At 47.3% G+C, this 19,764-nt stretch overlaps 1 protein-coding gene across 7 annotated transcripts in view; it reads left to right on the top strand.

Annotated features, from left to right (window-relative positions):
* Positions 1-19,764, top strand: part of Ctrip (circadian trip) — a 39,756-nt gene that overhangs the window by 9,408 nt on the left and 10,584 nt on the right. For 2 of the 7 annotated variants that reach the window (XM_064034767.1, XM_064034765.1), the window contains exons 2-18: positions 9,236-9,544; positions 11,627-12,549; positions 12,801-12,914; positions 13,004-13,095; positions 13,487-13,585; positions 14,101-14,206; positions 14,424-14,497; positions 14,581-14,674; positions 14,978-15,187; positions 15,647-15,837; positions 16,290-16,478; positions 16,782-16,930; positions 17,046-17,181; positions 17,635-17,799; positions 18,207-18,381; positions 18,687-19,063; positions 19,354-19,572. In XM_064034767.1, the coding sequence (XP_063890837.1) occupies positions 9,486-9,544; positions 11,627-12,549; positions 12,801-12,914; positions 13,004-13,095; positions 13,487-13,585; positions 14,101-14,206; positions 14,424-14,497; positions 14,581-14,674; positions 14,978-15,187; positions 15,647-15,837; positions 16,290-16,478; positions 16,782-16,930; positions 17,046-17,181; positions 17,635-17,799; positions 18,207-18,381; positions 18,687-19,063; positions 19,354-19,572 (3,372 nt within the window). In that variant the 5' untranslated portion in view covers positions 9,236-9,485. Of the gene's footprint in view, positions 1-8,946; positions 9,155-9,235; positions 9,545-11,626; positions 12,550-12,800; positions 12,915-13,003; positions 13,096-13,486; positions 13,586-14,100; positions 14,207-14,423; positions 14,498-14,580; positions 14,675-14,977; positions 15,188-15,646; positions 15,838-16,289; positions 16,479-16,781; positions 16,931-17,045; positions 17,182-17,634; positions 17,800-18,206; positions 18,382-18,686; positions 19,064-19,353; positions 19,573-19,764 lie in introns of those variants that run through there. The other 5 variants (XM_064034766.1, XM_064034769.1, XM_064034768.1 and 2 more) reach the window with 5 other exon arrangements.

The raw sequence follows: 19,764 nt of genomic DNA, 5'->3' as shown, positions 1-19,764 counted from the left end.
TAGTTGCATCCATGGGCGTAGCCAGCTTTGGGCTCAGGGTGGGGCAGCAGTCAACCTATCCCCCGGGGGAGGGCGGGGGCCCTCCGATTTTTTGCATCTTGAGCCGTTAATTTCAAAATTGTTAATCTCTTAATTTGAGAGGTTTATATTTTCAGGTAGGTACAGAAAATAAACAATCACACACAGGACAAAAGCCAAAAGTAAGGGCATATACCTAGTTTGAATACGCGAGCAAAGCGAGCGCGAAATTTTTATCGGACTTGCACCAAATATTACGTAAAATTTTGCCCAAACGTACTTAACTTTTTGTTTGTTGACAAATGCAAAAATAAGGGCATATAGTTTCTGAATACGAGAGCGAAGCGAGCGCGAAATTTTTATCGGACTCAAACCAAATATTACGTAAAATTTAGCCCAAACGTACTTAACTTTTTGTTTGTTGACAAATGCAAAAATAAGGGCATATAGTTTCTGAATACGCGAGCGAAGCGAGCGTGAAATTTTTTACGGACTTAAACTATATATTACGTAAAATTTTGCCCAAATGTACTTAACCTTGTGTTTCCTGACCAATACAAACATAGTATAGTTACTGAATACGCGAGCGAAGCGAGCGCGAAATTTTAATTATTTTTTAAGACTCAAAACAAAAAACTACGTTAAATGTCGCCCAAATATACATTTTCATGAATGGGGGGACTAGGTATGACACGCCCGATTCACGTCTATACGAAAATCCCCTCGCTCGCATAGATAAGTCGATAAAAATAAAGTTAGATAACGTATAGCAACGTCGCGCAGCTAATCTTCGCGGACCACTCGGAATGCCTCCAGGGACCACCAGTGGTCCGCGGACCAGCGGTTATAACCACTGTGCTAAACGATCGTTCTATTGTACAGGTCATACATGGCTGGGCAAGCAAAATAGCGAGCGCGGTTTTTACACTAGGATAAAATTGCATTTCCGAAATTTTGATCACATCTACCAGTTCCATCTCCTTCAATGCATTATTTTTTGGATTAGATGGACGGCTCGGCTCGCTACGCCACATAGCAACTATTCTTTCGGCTCGCTTTCAAATGACGCGCGAACCGCGCACGTTCGGGAACTCGAGCGTGCATTTTGGTTTTTTTGTGCAATAACTTACGGATATTACATATGTTGTTGATGTTGTTAGTTAGAGTTAGTAAAACATTGTTTAATCAGACACCTTATAGGTCAGAGCCAGGGCCCAGGGTGGGGCAAATGCCCCAGCTTGCCCCAGTGTGGCTACGCCCATGGTTGCATCGGGTTTCCACATACATAATCATTTTCAAGCTTATTCCATATTAGCGAGGAGCGGCCGCGCCAGTCGGACCGGACGGCGGACACCGCGAGCGCGGTCGTTCACCACTGCCCTGGCCCTTTGCCCCGTCTACGGAACACCGATAGCTTATATTCATCCTTACCCACTCACCTATAAAGCAATCAAAACACGATGGAAATCACCATAAAGCTATGCAAATTATGGGCATTGTTTATATAAAATAAATATTACACAACAATTTATGTAGATTTGGACTAACAAGGCAACGACAGACCATGACGCTTTGGTCGTTTTGCATATCGCTTTATTGAATAGCATCTAAAGTTATGTGGCAAGATTATATTAGCAAATAATGAAACTTTTATTATGATTGATATTTTTAAGTAAGCACTTACCCTTAAATTAATAGATCTTTATGATTATCAAGAAGGTTCATGATTCGTAGTCATCCAGCTTCGACAAACATGGCTACGTATCGTACTAATAAATCGGTACCTTTTTTTTTTTGTCAGGGGGGAAAATCCTCATGGACTGTACTCCACCTGGGGCAGGTGGAGGGGTGTGCCGGACTCTTACCGGCTAAAAACCCTACCTGGTGTTGTCTCCAATTACCTGTTGTCGAGGGCACGGGTATCGCCAAAGCATTCTTCCGCACCCCCGACAGGTATTTGGCCCGCCAGATGTTCGAAGGCGGGCCCCGTCACCCTCTGTGGCCGTCACCCAGCGGCCACAGTAACTCCACTGAGAGAGGCGCGCGCAACACAACGCCACCGTCTCGAGGCCTGTTTCTGATCGGACGACAGACGCCCCTAGTCTGTCGTCCGCAGGCCGCGCCCTATGGTGGCCGGAGATCAGCCACCCTGCGACGCCCCCTACGTCTGCTGCGGGTGGGGAGAGAGGTAGCAGATTCTCTCACCCTTTCCGCCGCCTCCTTTAAAACCATCACCTCCTCGCAAAAGGAGGCGACGGCATTCCACTCTTCTTCGCTGCTGACCATGGAAGACACGACGGCCGGCAGCGAAAGATTTCCCGCGGCATCCAGTACCGCAGTTAATTCACGGCGCTGCGTTGCCCATGTTGGGCACTCCGCCAACGTATGCAACGCCGAATCTTCGTTGCCGGTGCCACAATGGTGGCATTCGGGCGTGGGCTCCCGGCCTATGCGACACAGGAACTTTCCGAAACAACCATGTCCGGTGAGAACCTGTGTCAGCCGGAAGCTGAGGGCGCCGTGGCTTCTCTCCAGCCACTCCTTCATTACGGGCCTTATCGCCGCGATAACGGCGTGCCCTGCCGTGGGTCGTGCAAGCCTCTGCTCCCACTCCGCCATTAACACTTGGCGGAGCTCAGCCCTATGCGCCTCGACTTGTCGAGGTGCGAGACGCTCGCCCCGCCCCACCGCTTCCTCGCGCCATGTATAGAGTGACGCGAGGACTCTTCCGTCCATGTCCCACGGCGGAGATCCGGCTAGGAGACATGCCGCTTCGAACGAGATCGTTCGGTAACCCCTTATGACCCTGATGGCCATCGCTCGCTGTGGTCTTCGTAGCGCTGCGCGGTTGCGGGCCGCCAGGGTGTTCGCCCACACTGGCGCGGCGTACAGCGCCATCGCCCTCACGACCCCCATATAGAGCCTCCGGCAGGAGTTGTTGGGGCCCCTGAGATTGGGTAGCAAGCGCGAGAGCGCTGAAGCCGCGGCCATCAAACGAGGGGTTAGCCGCTGAAAGTGCGGCCCGAAGTCCCATCGACTGTCGAGAACGAGTCCGAGGTATTTCATTGTCGACTCGACAGCGATGGTGACCCCTCCTACCACTATGCTGGACCCCGGAGGTGGCTTCTTCCTCGGCCCATGGAAACAAAGGGCCTCAGACTTGTGCAGGGCCACCTCGAGGCCAAGACGTCGGATTCTGCCCACAACCTGTGAGACACTGGCTGTCGCCCGAATGGCCGCCTGCCGGTACGTCTTCCCACGTGCTGTTACTAGCGTGTCGTCAGCGTAGCATATCACGCTGACGCCGTGGAGAAGCGCACCGCGCAGGACCCAGTCGTATCCAATGTTCCACAGGAGAGGGCCAAGAACCGACCCTGAGGAACACCGCACGTCATCTCTCGACGACCCCATCCTTCTCGACCCGGGTATACGACAGCTCTTTCCGACAAGTAATCCCCGACTATGCGGCGGAGGTACGCTGGCACTCCATGGTAACGGAGCGCCTCCTTGATGGTATTCCAGGGCAAGGTGTTGAATGCATTGGCGATGTCGAGCGACACCGCCAAGACCACCTCGCCCGGGCGACAGCTTCCTCCGCCAGGACCCTTACGCGCATGATCGCGTCCACTGTTGAACGCCCTTTCGGAAACCATATTGGTTGTCCGCCAGATCTGGCCCTTCGCTAGACATGTACTGAACAAGGCGGTCGGCGATGATTCTCTCGAAGATCTTGCCCACTTCGTTCAGCAACACAATTGGCCTATAGGCAGATGGTGAATCTGCGGGGCGTCCGTCCTTCCTGAGCAGGATCAGCTTTCCGGTCTTCCACCGGTACGGAAATTGACTCTGCTCCAGACATGCGCTCAGGAGTCCTGCTAGTCGGGGCCCGAGAGCCTCAAAGGCCAGAGCCCATGCTCGGCCTGGAATGCCATCGGGTCCTGGAGCAGTGTTTTTCATGCGAGCGACCGCCGCTTTTAGCTCTGCTCGGGTCACATGAGGCACATCGTCGTCGTCGACCTCGGCGTTGGGCACGCTCGAAGGCGGAACCATGGCAGGTGGATTATGCTCCGACCTCAGGGGGAAAAGCGCGCTGACTACATCTGCAAGAAGTTGGGGCTGCATACTCTGGGACAGTGGGGGAGCCCACTGGCGCAGCTTGCCCCTTACCATCCGGTAGGGCCGACCCCACGGGTCGCGGTCAAGAGTCGCCAGCAGTTCCCTTTGAGCCTCTGCTTTAGCCTTCGCGATGGCCAGCTGAAGAGCACTCTTTGCCTCCCTGTACGCCTCATAAAGTTCCGCCTCTTCGGCGGACGCTGTAAAGGGCCGACGGCGTCTTCTTCGGCACCTGGCATACTGGCGTCGCACTTCCACGCATGAGATGCGCAGCTGCGCGATCTCCTGCGACCACCAGTATACCTGGCGCCTGGGTGGTATTGGCTGGACTCGGGGCATGGCACTGTCGCAGATTTGCGACATGCTCTCCTGAAGCCATTCCGCTTCCTCTTCGATGTTGGCAGGTCTGTTCGGATGATCCAACCAGGACTGCACGATAGCAGCTTCCACGAAAGCCTCCCTGTCCAGCCGTTTAAGTGCCCAGCGCGGGCCCTCTCCGATGGTCCCCGGAGACGCTTGGACCGGCCCAATTGAGGTAGCACTGGCGACACTGAAGCGAATGTATCTGTGGTCAGATAGCGTCTCCACCTCCTCCAACACGTGCCAGCCCTGGACGCGACTTGCGAGCCCAGGGCTTGCAAAAGTGAGGTCCACTATTGACCCTCCCAACTGTCGCACGCACGTCTGCACGCAGCCCCGGTTCAGGAGAAGTAGGCCTTGCTCGATCGCCCACTCCTCCACTAACTCGCCCCGCACATTTGTTCTCGGGGAGCCCCAGGCGATAGACTTTGCGTTGAAGTCCCCCAAGACGAGAACGGGGCGAGGATGGCTACGACTCACCACCGCGCCCAGCTCTAATAAAATCACCTCGAGGTCAGCAAGTGAAAGGCTGGGGGCGAAGTACACTCCCGCGACTAATAATTCACCCCACACTGCCGTAACATAGCCGCGCCCCCGGGTGACGTCTTCAAAGGGTGGGGTGTCTGCGGCAACTCTTGTTATGAGTGTCACCGAACCGATGCTGTCACACACCCAGTCATCCCTGGGTGGCACATAATACGGTTCGGAGACGACTGCAACGTCTATCCTCCACTCCGCCATGCTCTGGAGCAATAGATCCTGAGCCCTGGCGCAGTGGTTGATGTTTGCTTGGAGGAAATTACGACTTAGGTCCATTATTGGGTGTCCATAATAACCTCCTCAGTCCTCGGTGGATCTAGTACCGCAGCCGGTGGTTGAGCTGGCTGTGAGAGACTGCTTGTTTCCATCCTTGTTTCCACTGGGCTATTACTAGCCGGCGGATGAACCGGCTGTGTGGTAGTAGCCCTCCTGGGAGTTCCTCCATTCCTGAGTTTGGGCCTCGCGCAGCGTTTGGCCCCAGTCTGATGGTCGGCTGGTTTACCAAGAGCCGCACAGAGGACGCAGTGCGGATTGGCAGTGCAGGAGTCAGCTTTGTGTTCGGGCTGACCACAGCGGAAGCACAGTTGGCTGCGATCGACCTCCGAGGTGCACTGTATGCCCACGTGTCCTTCTTCTAGACAGCGGTAGCACCGGTAAGGCTTAGGCGCCTGGAGCGAAACCTGCGCCGATACCCACCCAACAAGTAGTCGCCTTCCATTGTTAACTCTGTTAGCCGCAGCTACAGGACAGCTGACTAGGACTTTTCCAAGTCCGGATGAGTCTCTTCGTATCATGCCCACCTTGATCTGATCTGGTGGGCAGTTTCCAGCCTTTGCTATCGCAGCAGAGACTTCTTCCTGGGTAACTGAGTCATCCAGGCCCGAGATACGCAGGTCTGCGCTTTTGGTGGGCCTGGACACTTTGACGTCTTCCGTACCTAGTGACGCCCTAATTTTTTCAGCTAGGGCGTCAGCTCTTGGGCCACTAGTGGCCCCCGAAATCTTCAGTAGTCGAGCACCGGTAACAGTTGTTTTGCACCGAATGCCCGAGATGCCAAGGTCACTAAGCGAGATGTTTTCCTTCGCTTTTGTGAGGACTTCGGCATAAGTTAGACCCCGCTCCACCGCTCCAGGCTGGAGAGTAATTACTACAGCCGTAGAACGGGGGGCACGGAGCCTCGTAACCTGCTTTTTGGCTTCAGTACCTTTTTCTTTTTGTTTGGCACTGCGGCGCTCCTTCTTTTTTCGGCTTTTGGTTCCCACCACTGTCCATTCCGTGTCCTGTTGCGAGCTATTCTTTGGAGTCGGTTGGATGGCTAGCTTTGGCGGTACTTTTGCAGCAACCGCATCACCCGGCTGTTTGGTCTTGTTTGACTTACCCTTCGGTTTTGTGGAAGACACACCAGAGTTTGCAGCAGCTGCTTGTGCCTGATGATCGGCACGCGGTGTTGCGGCTTTTGCCGCGTGCGAAGCGACTGGTGTGTTTTGTTGGTTAGCAGCAAGAGGAGGACGCAATATCCTGCCCTCCAACACCGAAAACCTTGCGTTGAGACTGGCCATCTCCCGCTGCACTATACGAGTCAATGTCGACTCATCTGCCATTGATTGGGTTTGGGACTGCAGATCTGGTAAGCCTACCTCCCGTCTGAGGTGCTCGCGGCGGAAGGACACCATCTCCGCTTTGAGCTCCTCATGTTCCTTGCGCAGCTGGTCCATCTGCGCTGCCAATTTCGCATTCTGCATGCGCAGCAATGCTGTTTCTTCTGTGGTAGTGCGAGACAAAAGGACCTCGGCGCTTTCCAGTATCGAGGCCGCAGCCTCTTTGAGTGCCTTCTTACACACACCGTTGAGGCCCTTTGAGATTGAGCCAACCCGTTTTATGGCTGCAACTGCGTCAACCATTTTCTGATTTAAATTGGAGGCAGGTAGATCCTCGACTCCTGTAATCAGTTCAGAAGCGGTAGACGCTGACTCCATGAGTCGTGTGACTCTTGCTTCTGACACTTTCTTTGTCAGAGCTGCTATCTGCCGCTCATCCTCCATCTGTTTTTCGGCGGCTACTGCGGCCTTCTCGGCAGCCGCAGCCTCTCGCCGAGCTTGACCAATACCGACATACTTGCCGGTTGTCACTGGCCTGCCTCTCCTTTTAACTGGTTTGGCACCGGACCTATTGGCCGGCACCGTTACTTCACTCGGGGCCGAATCCGACCCTGAATCATCGCCTGTTCTCGGGCGCTTGCGCAGACGACTCGAGCTGACGCTAGCTACGCTCGCCATGCTGCATAGGCTGTCACTGTCGGAGTCCGACAACACGCCCACGCTCTCCACATGTACCAGTGGTACCTTTTCACCCACACTATCATCGTTTTTTGGTTTTGGTTTTAAAAATTTGTCCATTTAGATCCCACGAACATGAGAGCAAAGGATGTCCACCCCGGCAGTGGCCTCATACCGGGGCAAGCCTACATACTGTTAGGGGCGGCTGGCCCCAACAGGTGGGAGCGCTAACGACCGTGTCCCCCACGGCCATTCATCCCCTCGCCGCGCTCCCGAAACTTGGGATTAGGTGGTTTTTTATCTTAGAGGTGTCCTTCCTCTGGGCCGGGCGGTTAAGCCAAGTCCTCGGCGGCGGCATTCTACATGCCTCCATCTGCTGTCCGGCCACCCCGGCTCAGCAGACCCGCCGAACGGTTTGCTCTTCGTTGAACGAGGAGACAAACGAGCGCCGCTTCGGTGCGCCTGCACCTCTGCGGGTATGGCCGCATCCTTGCTAGGTCCACGAGCGTCGACTAGGCAGGAGCGGCCCCTCCCTGGGTCCCTCTTCGTCTGGCCTCTCCCCTGAACCTTTCCGGCATGAGTGACTCTACCGGCAGAGCTCCAGGATCATAGAGGCACGCAAGCCCCACCACGACGACAACGTGGAGACACCCTCGGTGGGGAATAAATCGGTACCTCTGGCCTTGCTTGTTGTTAGGGTTTCTACGATCCTAACAACTTAATAGCAATAAAACTGTACTATTGAGTGCAATAAATCTTGCGTGTGGAATTAACTAACGGGGTTGTGTTCAAGATTTCGTGTAACACCTTCAAAGTTACTTGGCAAAATGTAATCAATATTTTTATTTCGCAAAGGGTGGTCTTGATTGAAGTCCTTCCACGATTTTTTCTTTGTCTCATAATACTTCAAGTAACCTTATGTGCCTACATATTTGTTAAGTAGATTTATGTAGGTATGTGCCCGATTATTTTTTAAGACGCTAACTAAATTATAAAAAATCAGGGAAAAGAATAATAATAACTGCATTTCTATTTAATTTGAAATACTTGAATTAAGGCTTTTATCGTATTGCTTATAAACAGAAAGACGATAACTTTATATAATTATCTGAATGTACATGGCCACTTTTGTACTTATTTTATACCCGAAATAAATTAAATAAACGTCGGTCTCCTTCGTTCGCTTTGTTGTTGTTATCTCTCGCACTCGCTCGCACTTCATCTTTCCAGTTATTGGTCAATGTTGCAAGCATTTTATTATACTATTGTGGTAATTCTTGAAGTGCCACCTATCAATCTTTGTGTTATCAGCTTATTATTAATTTATAAGCTACACGCTCTAAATATAATAAACAGACATTTTTAGTATTCACCTATGTTCGTAATTTAAAAAAAAAACATTGATTCTTCACGGGTAACTTGTAATTTAGTTTCTTTTCCTAAGAACAACTGTCTGTCTAAGAGTCTAGGATATTTCGTAAATTATTCACTAGCTTGCACGTTTTAGTACAAAAACAAAGTAAAATTAACACGTGAAAAAATGGTTTAATTGTTATGTAAGTGAATTAGTGTATAGTAGAATATTAAGAATTCTACTACCCAAGAAAAAATAGTAGAAGTATGATTTTTTGCATGGCAATACTGTACATGACAGCCAGCCAGCTGTGTGGAATGGATTGAAAAATAACTCGAAAATCGTAGCCTGTCCTTGATGTGTCATCCATTACAATAATTTCTACAAAACGTGTTGCTGAAAAGTCTTGAAATTCTTAGTAATCATCGCGTTTATTTATCAGTGTAATAGTGTCGGGTTTTTCATTTGATCAATTTGCCTGCATCGGTGACAGGTAGTGCTAATTGTTAAAATGTTTATGTAACGCAGCATTGTTCGATCGCTGAGTGTGTACCTATTTCATCTTTTGTTCCAGATAGCTTGACGGTGTGTCATTTGTCGTTCGGTGATACGTGTTGAGAAGTGTTCGATCAGCAAGTGCGAAGCGGACGCTGTGACTCGAGTGTGGACTGGTGTGATGTGGTAGTGTGTCAGTGTGGCGTAGCGCAGTGGATGCGGAGACAGCGTCGTAGCGCTCGCCCTGGCATGGTGCCGGGCAGGTAGCGCGCGCGGGCGGCCTGCGCAGGCCCCACAGAAGCAGCCGCGTGTGTCCCTCAGCGTCGTCTATGGCCGAGCAACACATCACACCGTCGTCGCACTCTGCACTCACGAGAGAGTCCAGCGGGTGAGAACTGCTCACTTTATAATACTCCTTATGACCGCACCTCTTTGCTGTTCTCTACTTATGAGAACTTTTGTCCTACAGATTTAGCTTGAGTTATATATTTTTTCAAATAGATTAAAAAGGAATTTACTTGAACAATTCATTCCATGTAAAATGCTGTGGACTTCATCAGCTGATTGTTTATAAGCACACAACCTTGTTACCTATTTGTGCTATCAAAACTCAGAGTTTATCTTATCAACATGTTATGTTCACACGCTATCATCAACACTGTCCTAATTTTATGTTGTGGTTTCCTGTGTTTAATTAATGTTTTTATTCAGAGACGCTGCTGGATTATCTTGTAAATGGTGTTTTGAGTGGGTTTCCCTTTGTAGACTTTTTATATAAATTGTCATGTGGGATGATGATGATTATTGGGTATATACTACATACCAGTCCCCACCCAACATGAGCTGTAATTTTAGATTACAGCTCATGTTGGGTGGTTTAAGAAGAACAACTGGAAAATGACAGTTGTAAATTGTCTGAGCTGACAAATGTTTGTAAAGTACAAATATTAATTGAATGCATCAACATGAACATGATCATTAAGATATCATCATCCTCCTGCCCTTATCCCAATTTTATTTGGGGTCGGCGCAGCATGTTTTCTTCTTCCATACGCTTCTATCTGCCGTCATCTCACAAGTAACATTCTTTCTTACCATATCTACTTCATGATCATTAAAATATGACAATGTCTTTAACAAACAAGTATTTACAAAGTAGATACCTACTAAACCTTATATTTCCTCTTGATTCACACTATACATACGTTAAAAATTAGTTATTTGGTAGGTTTAGGGTGATGTCACTGTCTTACAGCGAATGCAGAGAAGTTTGTGCTGTACTTCATATTATATTATGTACTAGCAGATTTCCTGCAGTTTCACACTCCCCTCATGATAACAACCCCCATACTAGGATAAAATATAGCCTACCTATGTTACTCAGGACGAGTGTGCAGAAAGACCTTTTCAAATCTGTTCAGTAGCTTTGCAGCCTTTAGGGTACAAAACTAAAAATGTTTCCTCTTTATTATATTAGTATAGATGTAATAGTAGTTCATATAAAAATAATTGAATCTATCAGTTATACATTATTGATATCATAAACCTGTCAAACTGACAGGTTTTCCTTCATCTTAACTGAGTTATGATAGCTTGATCAAGTGTGGTTGATTAATGCTCGTTTCTTCTCTGTGTAAGAAGAGACCTTATCATCTTCTTCTTTCTGCCCTGTTCCCAATTTTATCGCTTCCATTCCTCCCTGTCACTCTTCAACATGAAGAGACCTAACAGTGCAGTAGGAAAATAATAAGGGCTGCTGATGATGATAGTGTTTATAATTTACTTTTTGTAATTTTTTTAATAAGCTTGGTTTACTGGATAAAAGAAAGGATGATAGCAGGGGTTATCCCCCTATATTATTAGGTACTAGCTGACCCAATAAACTTTGTATGGTTTAAACCTTCCCTGGACCTCTACAAACATTTTAAAACCTAAAAAAGCCAAATGAGACCAGCCATTCTCGAGTTTTAGTCAGACTAACTAAGGAACAGCAATTCATCTTGATATAAGAAGATAAACAAATCTATAATTTGGAACTGCATAAAAGTATTATAGATAAACACCACTGAATGTGTTTTAAATTCCAAGTAATTCTTATTCATCAAATTCTCATAATAATAAATGCCCTATCTTAAAAATGTAAAATTCTCATAATTACAGGTGTATTGAGAGTACACATAAGAAATTTCTTATCTTTAAAATCATTTAAAAGTTCAAGTAGCTTCCTTCAATATGACTCAGTTGCGCTAACATGGTATTATCAATAGAAACATTACTGTGTTTCCTTATTATGTTACCAAACAGGCTTCAGCCAATTGGGTTCATTCTTTGATTGCCTCCCTAAAATCCATGACTCTGTGTTCCTTGTCCTGGTGGTGCCTCCACCAGGCGTAAAAAGATAAAGATATAAAAAGATAGTAAAATATTGCTACAGTGAGTTTGTAAGGCGGCAATGTGTAATTTGTGGCAGGTCTTCTCCTAGCAGGGTGGTGGGCGGTCGGTGGTTGCGTCAGGTGCGTCGAGCGAGCCACAGCCGTCGGAGCAGACGCAACGTGACGTCGCCCCTGCCGCGCTCCACCAGCCGACACTCGTCTAGCCGCGTGTCCGACGCCGAGCCGTACGCGCACGTCGAGCTGCGCAGGAGCTCACGCCTCATCAACACACTGCCCAGGTCCGACTACTCCATCACAGAACGCTGGTCCTACGGCACAGACGTCTACGAGACACGCTGTGACACTACCGAATTCAAGGGCGGGGACGCCCACAAATCCAGCGTTCATCCGAAACGCGGACGTACTTCCTCGCATGACAGGAAAAAACGCAAGACCACATCGACCAATAGTGCAGAGGAGTGCGTCGCATATTGCACACGCTCACGGACTGCTCTTAAATCCAGCGAGAGTGCTTGTGAGCAAATTCCGAATAATTTAAAACCACACACTTTAACACAACCGCCACTGAACCAGAACGCCACAGCCACTTCCACTCAAGCTAATCCCCCGGAGGGAGGATTGCTGCCCCTGGACGAGAGAGATTTTGCTTATTCGCCGTACAGCTCGTCCACCGTCACAGAGCTACTGGACTCTGACTATTCTGTGTACAGTCCGACAGCTAGTCGGCGAAAAGGCAAGAAGAGGAAGCGCTCAGCACATCGCTCTCTGTCGAGCAGAAAGAGCAGCTGTCTGCTCAGTGTAGACGAGTGCCGAAAGAAATTTAAAATAGATTCGCACAGCAAAGACGAGACAGACACTAGCAGTACCGGAAGGTCATCCAAACACGAGCTTGACAAAGCTGATCTTAACTCGGCTTCTCAAACCTCGTGCACATACCTGCTGCGGAACAGGAACAGTCAGTTTGGACCTCCCACTTCAACTGTCATCAGTGACCATTCAGGTAATTATATATGTCTTCTAAAGTTTGTTAGATAGAGTTATTGATGTTACATATCTGTAGTGTTTATAGTAATATCGAGCTTGTGTATCTATGCAGTGCGGTGTTAAAATAAGAACACGATTGAATAACGTGCTAGTCTATTTAAACATATTAGAGCAGAATGTAGGTCTCGAGTCGTAGCTTATCAGGTGGTGTTATCACGTGTATCAAGCGCAGTCATTCATCGCAGATAATGCATATTGATATTGCAGTGAACCCGCCGGGCGACGCGGTACTCGCTCCGGTCGCGGGACGCATCAGTAGTGCTTCCGAGAGCATCGCCAGTATCCCCAGCACTCCCCCGCCGCCAGACAAAGATATCCAAGGTGATTAGCGTTATCACTCATTACTTATCACTACTACTTACAATTTCTAATAATCATTTCATGTAATTCCTTTATGATTTTGTTTACAGAGGCAAGTTCGTCCAAAGCACACAGCTCTGCGAGCAAATTATTAATAGTACCCCGTGATCTTCCTTATTTGCGTCAAACTAACGCGCGAAGGGTAAATTTTCTTTATACTTACTCCGTTATTTGCGTTTTGGTTTGTAATGAACTACTAAATAGCTCGTTAAGTTCCTAATTAAGTCGTCCTTAGTATATGTATTGAAATAAATGACCGAAAATATCGCTATTATTCCAACCGGAAACATTGCAATGTCGTTCAACCAATCTCAATAGCAATAAGTAATTGTATCGAATATCATTATCAGTGTTAGTCGTGCGATCGCTCGTTCTTGAAGCAGACGTCAGAGCTGATATCTTCGCGAGCATAAAATATAGCTATTCGTTATAGATTACATTATGAATAATTCATAATAGTGGTAGAAGTGCATTGCTTTGTAAATATGTGTGATGTGTGAGCGCGCGGCGAGTGAGAGTTGTGTTGTGCGCAGAGCATCGCAGCTGCGACGGGGGCGACCCTGGGTGCGTGCCTGACGAGGGGAGCCAGCACTTCGCAGCGTCAGCGACAAGACACACACGCGAAAAGACAGGTACTCATACAGGCACCAGCATTACACAGTTTCCACACTTTTACTTCACAAGTCTCATAACCAAATAGTGATACGTCATGCGTCGTTTATATTTACGTCTGACTTTAATCTGATGCTATCATTGTCTGTTTTACGCGTAAAATTGCGACAGAAACACTTTTACATGTACGAATTGTTAGTTAAATGGAATTTCAGTGCATTAATTATTTCCTCGATCGTAAAATTAAACAAAAACAATTCAGTTTTGTTTTGTCATTGCAATACATTTTCCTGTAGTAATAGCCTTCGTTATATTCGTTAACTAACTTCATTACAGACTGGTCAATATCGTGATAAGTTCAAAATATAAATGCTAAGGTTACGCGTCTCAGATAAGAAAGTACTTCAAGTAACTAGCTTTGCAGTTTTGTTGGAGTGACATTTAGTGGCGTAATAATTGATTGGTACTTATGATTGTAGTTGATAGGTAGGTAATACATGGTGATGGTGTTGATGTATGGTGATGTTGTGGTCAGGTATCGGGCAGCGAGGGCGCGGGCAGCAGCGCGGCAGGCGGGCGGCGGGCGAGAGCTCGCGACATGCCGCAGCCGCAGCCAGCGTCCACGCGTCGAGACAAACGAGGTACCATATCCGACATCTATACTCCTCCAAAGAAATTATATTCCTACTCTGTTTCCTCACATGATGGTAGGGTCCATCTCTTCTTTGTTCTTTACACATAGTGTTCGTATACTGACACCATATCGTCCAACTTGTTCTAGGATGGCCTCTTCCTATTATCCACTACCATTAAACTTAAAATAAGTTCTGTATAAAAGTATGAATGTGTTGGAAACAGGTAAAAGCAGCCTGGGTTCGTGTGCCAGCACTGGTGGTGCGTCCAGCCGGTCTCACCCCCAGCCATTAACAACGGTGAATATAAACTTCTATTACAACTAGCATATTTATTTAATGTATACTATATGTTTTACAAATTGTACGGTTTATTGTCGCAGGGTGCTGTGGCATCCACATCTTCCACACCGCCGGCTTCAGCGTCCGCTTCAATGCCTGACAACGCGGCCAGCGATGCTAAGCCTAAGGGCAAAGGTAATTATTACTACTGTTTTAACACTGCCTACAGAAGCTATAGTATAAAAACAGTTTTTTTTCTCCTATTTGTGAAGTTCATGCTGAGGGTATATAAAAGTGATTCTAGCGGTTCTTTGCTATTCGCAATAGGTTCGGAAATCAAGAAAAAAACATTTAAGTAAAAGCAATTTTTCACTTGAGTGTCATTTTCAACATTTTATCCATATATTAAACCCCCGACGCAAAAAGGAGGTGGTGTTATATACATCCAGACAACGTTTGTTTGGAGCACACTCGTAATAAAACGTTGTGTTTCCCCAGCATCGTCTTCGTCCGAGGAGTGCGCGGGCGGCGGCAGCGGTGTGGGGGGCTCGGGGTCGGGCGCGGGCGCGGAGGAGTCGTCGTCGGAGGAGGGCGAGGTGGGGCGGCTGCAGGCGCTGCTGGAGGCGCGCGGCCTGCCGCCGCACCTGCTGGGCGCGCTCGGCCCGCGCATGCAGCATCTGCTGCACAGGACCGTCACTGCCAACTCCGGTAACACAAGCATTCTTAATAGTATTCTTGTGTGAAAAAGACATAGGTAGGGTGAAGGGCGTTTTGGGGGCTGTCTTTTGTAAATTTGACCTTCAAAAAGTGCTGTTTTCAGCCTACTTTGAATAAAGAGACTTTATCTTTTATGTCATTCGACCTTGATCCGCTTCATCAGAGGGTGTAGTTAACCTTAACTTTTCTAGACTACACTATCATAACTATAAACAATTGTAACATAAAATGAAGCCAAGTTAAACCCTCAGGTGAATTGTATAGCTGTAGATTAAAGATTTTTGTTATTATATTTTCGAGAGAAAATTAACAAAAAATGTTTCCATTCTTTTAGGGTTATTTGAAAGACGGACTAATTAGAGTTAGCCATGGTGTTATCTTATCAGCTTTTAATTCAACAAATGAATTTGTAATTTTTCACGGAAAATAATGTATTTCTGCCTTCCACAGCTGCATCAAAAGCCGCTCAACTCCTGGCTGGGCTGCAAGCGACTGGCGACGAAGGACAGCAGCTTCAGGCTGTTATTGAAATGTGCCAACTGCTGGTGATGGGCAACGAGGACACGCTGGCCGGCTTCCCTGTGAGACAAGTCGTGCCTGCTCTCGTCAACCTGCTCGCCGCAGAACATAACTTTGATATGGTCAGTATACATAAGAAAAACATGACAAACCCGTGGTGGATCTACCAGTGTGCAATGAGGGCATGATCACTTATTTCTCCTTTTTATGTACTATCCCTATGTACTACTCTATGTACTGTCCTCATAAACTTCCTTATCTACTTCCCTATGTAGTCCCCTGAGTACTTTCTGATATACTCCTCTATGTCCAGTACATAATCTCTTTAATGCTCTTCAAATGTACTCTTCTCAAACACTCCCTTTTGTACTTGCCTGAGTACTTTCTAACGAACTCTCTCAATATACTTCGTTATTTATTTTATTTATTTCAGGCTACAAGGGCCCATAAAAACACAAATACACATAACATATACACAATATTTATAAACTAATACATAAAATTATGCATTATCTACCCCCTCATGTACCTGAATTCTCAATAAAAACATATAAGTAAGTAACGTGTTCCGCAGATGAACCACGCATGCCGTGCTCTGACGTACATGTTGGAGGCGCTACCTCGCAGCAGCGGCGCCGTGGCGCTGGCCGTGCCCGCCTTCCTGGACAAGCTGCAGGCCATCACGTGCATGGACGTCGCCGAGCAGAGCCTTACCGCGCTCGACATGCTCTCCAGGCGTCACTCCAAGGCTATTTTGCAAGCGGTAAAGACCTATTTATAGTTGTTTTCACTGGGCGTTGTTTAAAATCAGAACAAAATTATTTATTATAAACATCGACAAATAACTTGATCATTATCACTGAAATAATGAGAGAAAGACCGTAAACTTTCAGATGAATCGTTGTAGGGTGTTCTTGAAATGTAACTATTTCCGATGAAGGCATTAGAAAAAAAAATACGACGGGTTAACTGACCTCTTATAATTGTTTAAGTAATATACCGATTATTACTTAAAATGATGTTTCCTACATATATACAGAATTGTAACACTTACTCATTATTCCAGCGCGGAGTGTCAGCCTGCCTGATGTACCTGGACTTCTTCTCGATAAACGCTCAGCGCGCCGCCCTCTCCATCACGGCCAACTGCTGTCAGAACCTCACTCCGGACGAGTTCCATCTAGTTAGGGACTCCCTACAACTACTGGCTAATAGGTAAGCAACGATACTTAATACCAAACCAATTATAAATTATACTTATTTAAGCAGGTCTGAAGTCATCTTTTTGTCCTTGCAGCATTTTACTTGACCATTGTACCCGTTGTTTCAGACTTACCCAACAAGACAAGAAATCGGTGGAGTGTGTATGCTTGGCGTTCTCGCGTCTTGTGGACAGTTTCCAACATGACCCGGCTCGCCTTCAAGAGATTGCCACTCCAGAATTACTGACAAATCTGCAACAACTGGTGAGTGGCCGGTTTATAATTCTATCATAGGACACATGTGTTATCTATGAGAATTTGTTGTATCTTAATCATTATGCTTTGTCATTCTACTGTTGTTTTCACCTAAATGTCGATACATTAGTGTATTGACATGTACATAAATGGTATCGTCCTACAAACAAACATTTACGTTCACACATAATCGTGAACGAGCGTAGGCTGAACCGCTTTCGTTAGCAGAGAGGCCAATGCAGCAGATTTAACTGAACAGAACATTGGTAAAAAAGCAAAAGGGGACTGTAGAATGTAGCAATCAAGAGTTAAGCTTTATGAACTCGCTGTTTCTACGCAGTTTTACGCGTAGGTTGGATAGATTTTTGGGGTGCTGTACTTTGTAAATATTGACGTGAAAAAGGGCTAATCTAATTAGCGTAATTTCATGAAATGATTATGACTTTGATATGTTTGCAACAGCTGGTGGTGCAGCCGCCGCTGATCTCGGGTGCCACGTTCATCACCGTCCTGCGCTTGCTGTGGGTGATGTGCTGCGCCTGCCCGCAGCTAGCCCTGGCACTGCACCAGCGCTCCATCGCAGACACCCTGCTGTGTCTGCTCACAGGATCCACTCTGCATCAGGAGGTACACATAACGCACTGTTTTATATCTTAACAAGAGAGTTCCTGTATTAATTTTGTATAGAGCCGGTTCTCTAAACCATATAGACAGAACTGTGTTTCCGGGGATTGGGGACTGGTTGCTGTTCCACTATTTCGTCCTAGCTAAAATTCCACTAGGGTGTGATCGCTAAAGTATGAAGTTGATATCACGGAGGCTATCATAATAGTGGTCTTATTGAATTATGTTTTCGAATATGGCTTTCTTACAAAAAGTATTTTCTTAATTTTATTTACTTTAAAAAGGTACTTTTGCGACAATCAGTCCTCCAAAAGCTATATCTAATCATATCTAAATCAAACAAAAAAGAGACCTAAAACACCCGTTCTAATCTTTAAAGAACAAAAACAATACTGTTATTTTTGCAACAGCAAGTGGAGCTGATTCCCCGTCTCCCGCAAGAGTTATACGAGATCACGTGCCTGATCGGCGAGCTGATGCCGCGCCTGCCCACTGACGGCATCTTCGCGGTGGACTCGCATCTCGACAGACCCTGGTCGGCCTCCACCGAACGCACTGCGCACTGGCAGTGGAGAGATGATAGAGGTACCTTAGTATTCACTAAACATTGTTCAATTATTCTCACTTAGTCCTGAATTGTGTCTAGAAATGTTTTACTTTATTTTCTGTATAACTTGTTCTGCCGCCATGCAGCTCGCAGATGGATGTGTTTCTCTTAATAGTAGAAGAGTTATCATTTCGAACGAGTGTAGATATTACTATGTTATTGTAATATTAAATCTTAAAACAAAAAGTGAAAGAAAAAAACCATGAAACTGAAATCACCACATAAGCTTTTGTGGCTCGTAATGTCCTTAGAACTGTTTACCACGTCTGTGTTATTTGCGCAGGAGTGTGGCGCTCATACTCATGGGCCGAGTCTCGCGCTCTAGAAGCGGGCGCGGCGGCGGGCGAGGAGGAGGTGTGCCTGACGACGCTGGGCCGCTCGTACACCGTGGACCTGACGGCCATGCAGCAGCTCAACGACCACACGGGCACGGCGCGGCCCGTGCAGCGCGTGGCGCCCGCGCCCGCCGAGCCCGCCGCCGCGCCGCCCGCGCCCGACCCGCGCATCGCCCTGGTGCGCGCCAACCCCGGCCTGGCGCGGGCGCTGCTGGCCGTGCTGCACGAGGTCTACTGGTCCTCCGCTGGACCGGCTGTCCGCTCGCAGGCGCTCAAGGCCATACTGCGCTGCGTGTATTATGCTGATGCCCCACTGCTGCGACAGGTCAGTATAATTATCATTTGTACAGCCCGATGCTGAGCCATTTGAACTTTTCAAATGCACCACGATTCGCCTCGAACTAACCATACAACTTAAAGTCCATTTGTCCCGCTGAAAATTGGGGTACTATATATTTTTGTACATATTTACTGCGCTTATAGCATAGACACTAGCGCTGCATCTGCGATACTTCTTTCGTGTAATGGACTTTAAAGCAACTGACACACAACAGACAAACTGTTTATTACAGTTTGATAGGCCTGCAGTAATATAATATTTGTTTTGTGATATAGGTGTTGAAAATGCAAGTGATATCGTCTCACATCGCGGGCATGATGGCGTCCAGCGACCTGCGCATCGTGGTGGGCTCGCTGCAGCTGGCAGAGATCCTGATGCAGCGGCTGCCGGACGAGATGGCGGTGCAGTTCCGCCGCGAGGGAGTGCTGCACCAGGTCGCGCAGCTGGCCGAGAGAGCGCCGCCTGCGCAGCCCACCAGGCACCATCCTGCCAAGGTAACATAGCTCTTTACTCAACTGTAGCTATAAACATCTTTATTTCTTACTTGATGATATAGTGGTGAACCATAGAAAATTTTCAGTTAAAAATATATTTTTTTAAATTTAGTTCATAATAACTAAAAGTTACGTTTTCAGGCTGATAGCCAAAACTGTTTAACTTGCATATATTAAAACGGTTTGATGCGA

Source organism: Helicoverpa armigera, chromosome 5 (genome assembly GCF_030705265.1).
Source record: "Helicoverpa armigera isolate CAAS_96S chromosome 5, ASM3070526v1, whole genome shotgun sequence".
Taxonomy (NCBI): Eukaryota; Metazoa; Arthropoda; class Insecta; order Lepidoptera; family Noctuidae; genus Helicoverpa; species Helicoverpa armigera.
Note: the sequence above shows the minus strand (reverse complement) of the source record. Positions and strands in the feature narration are given on the sequence as shown.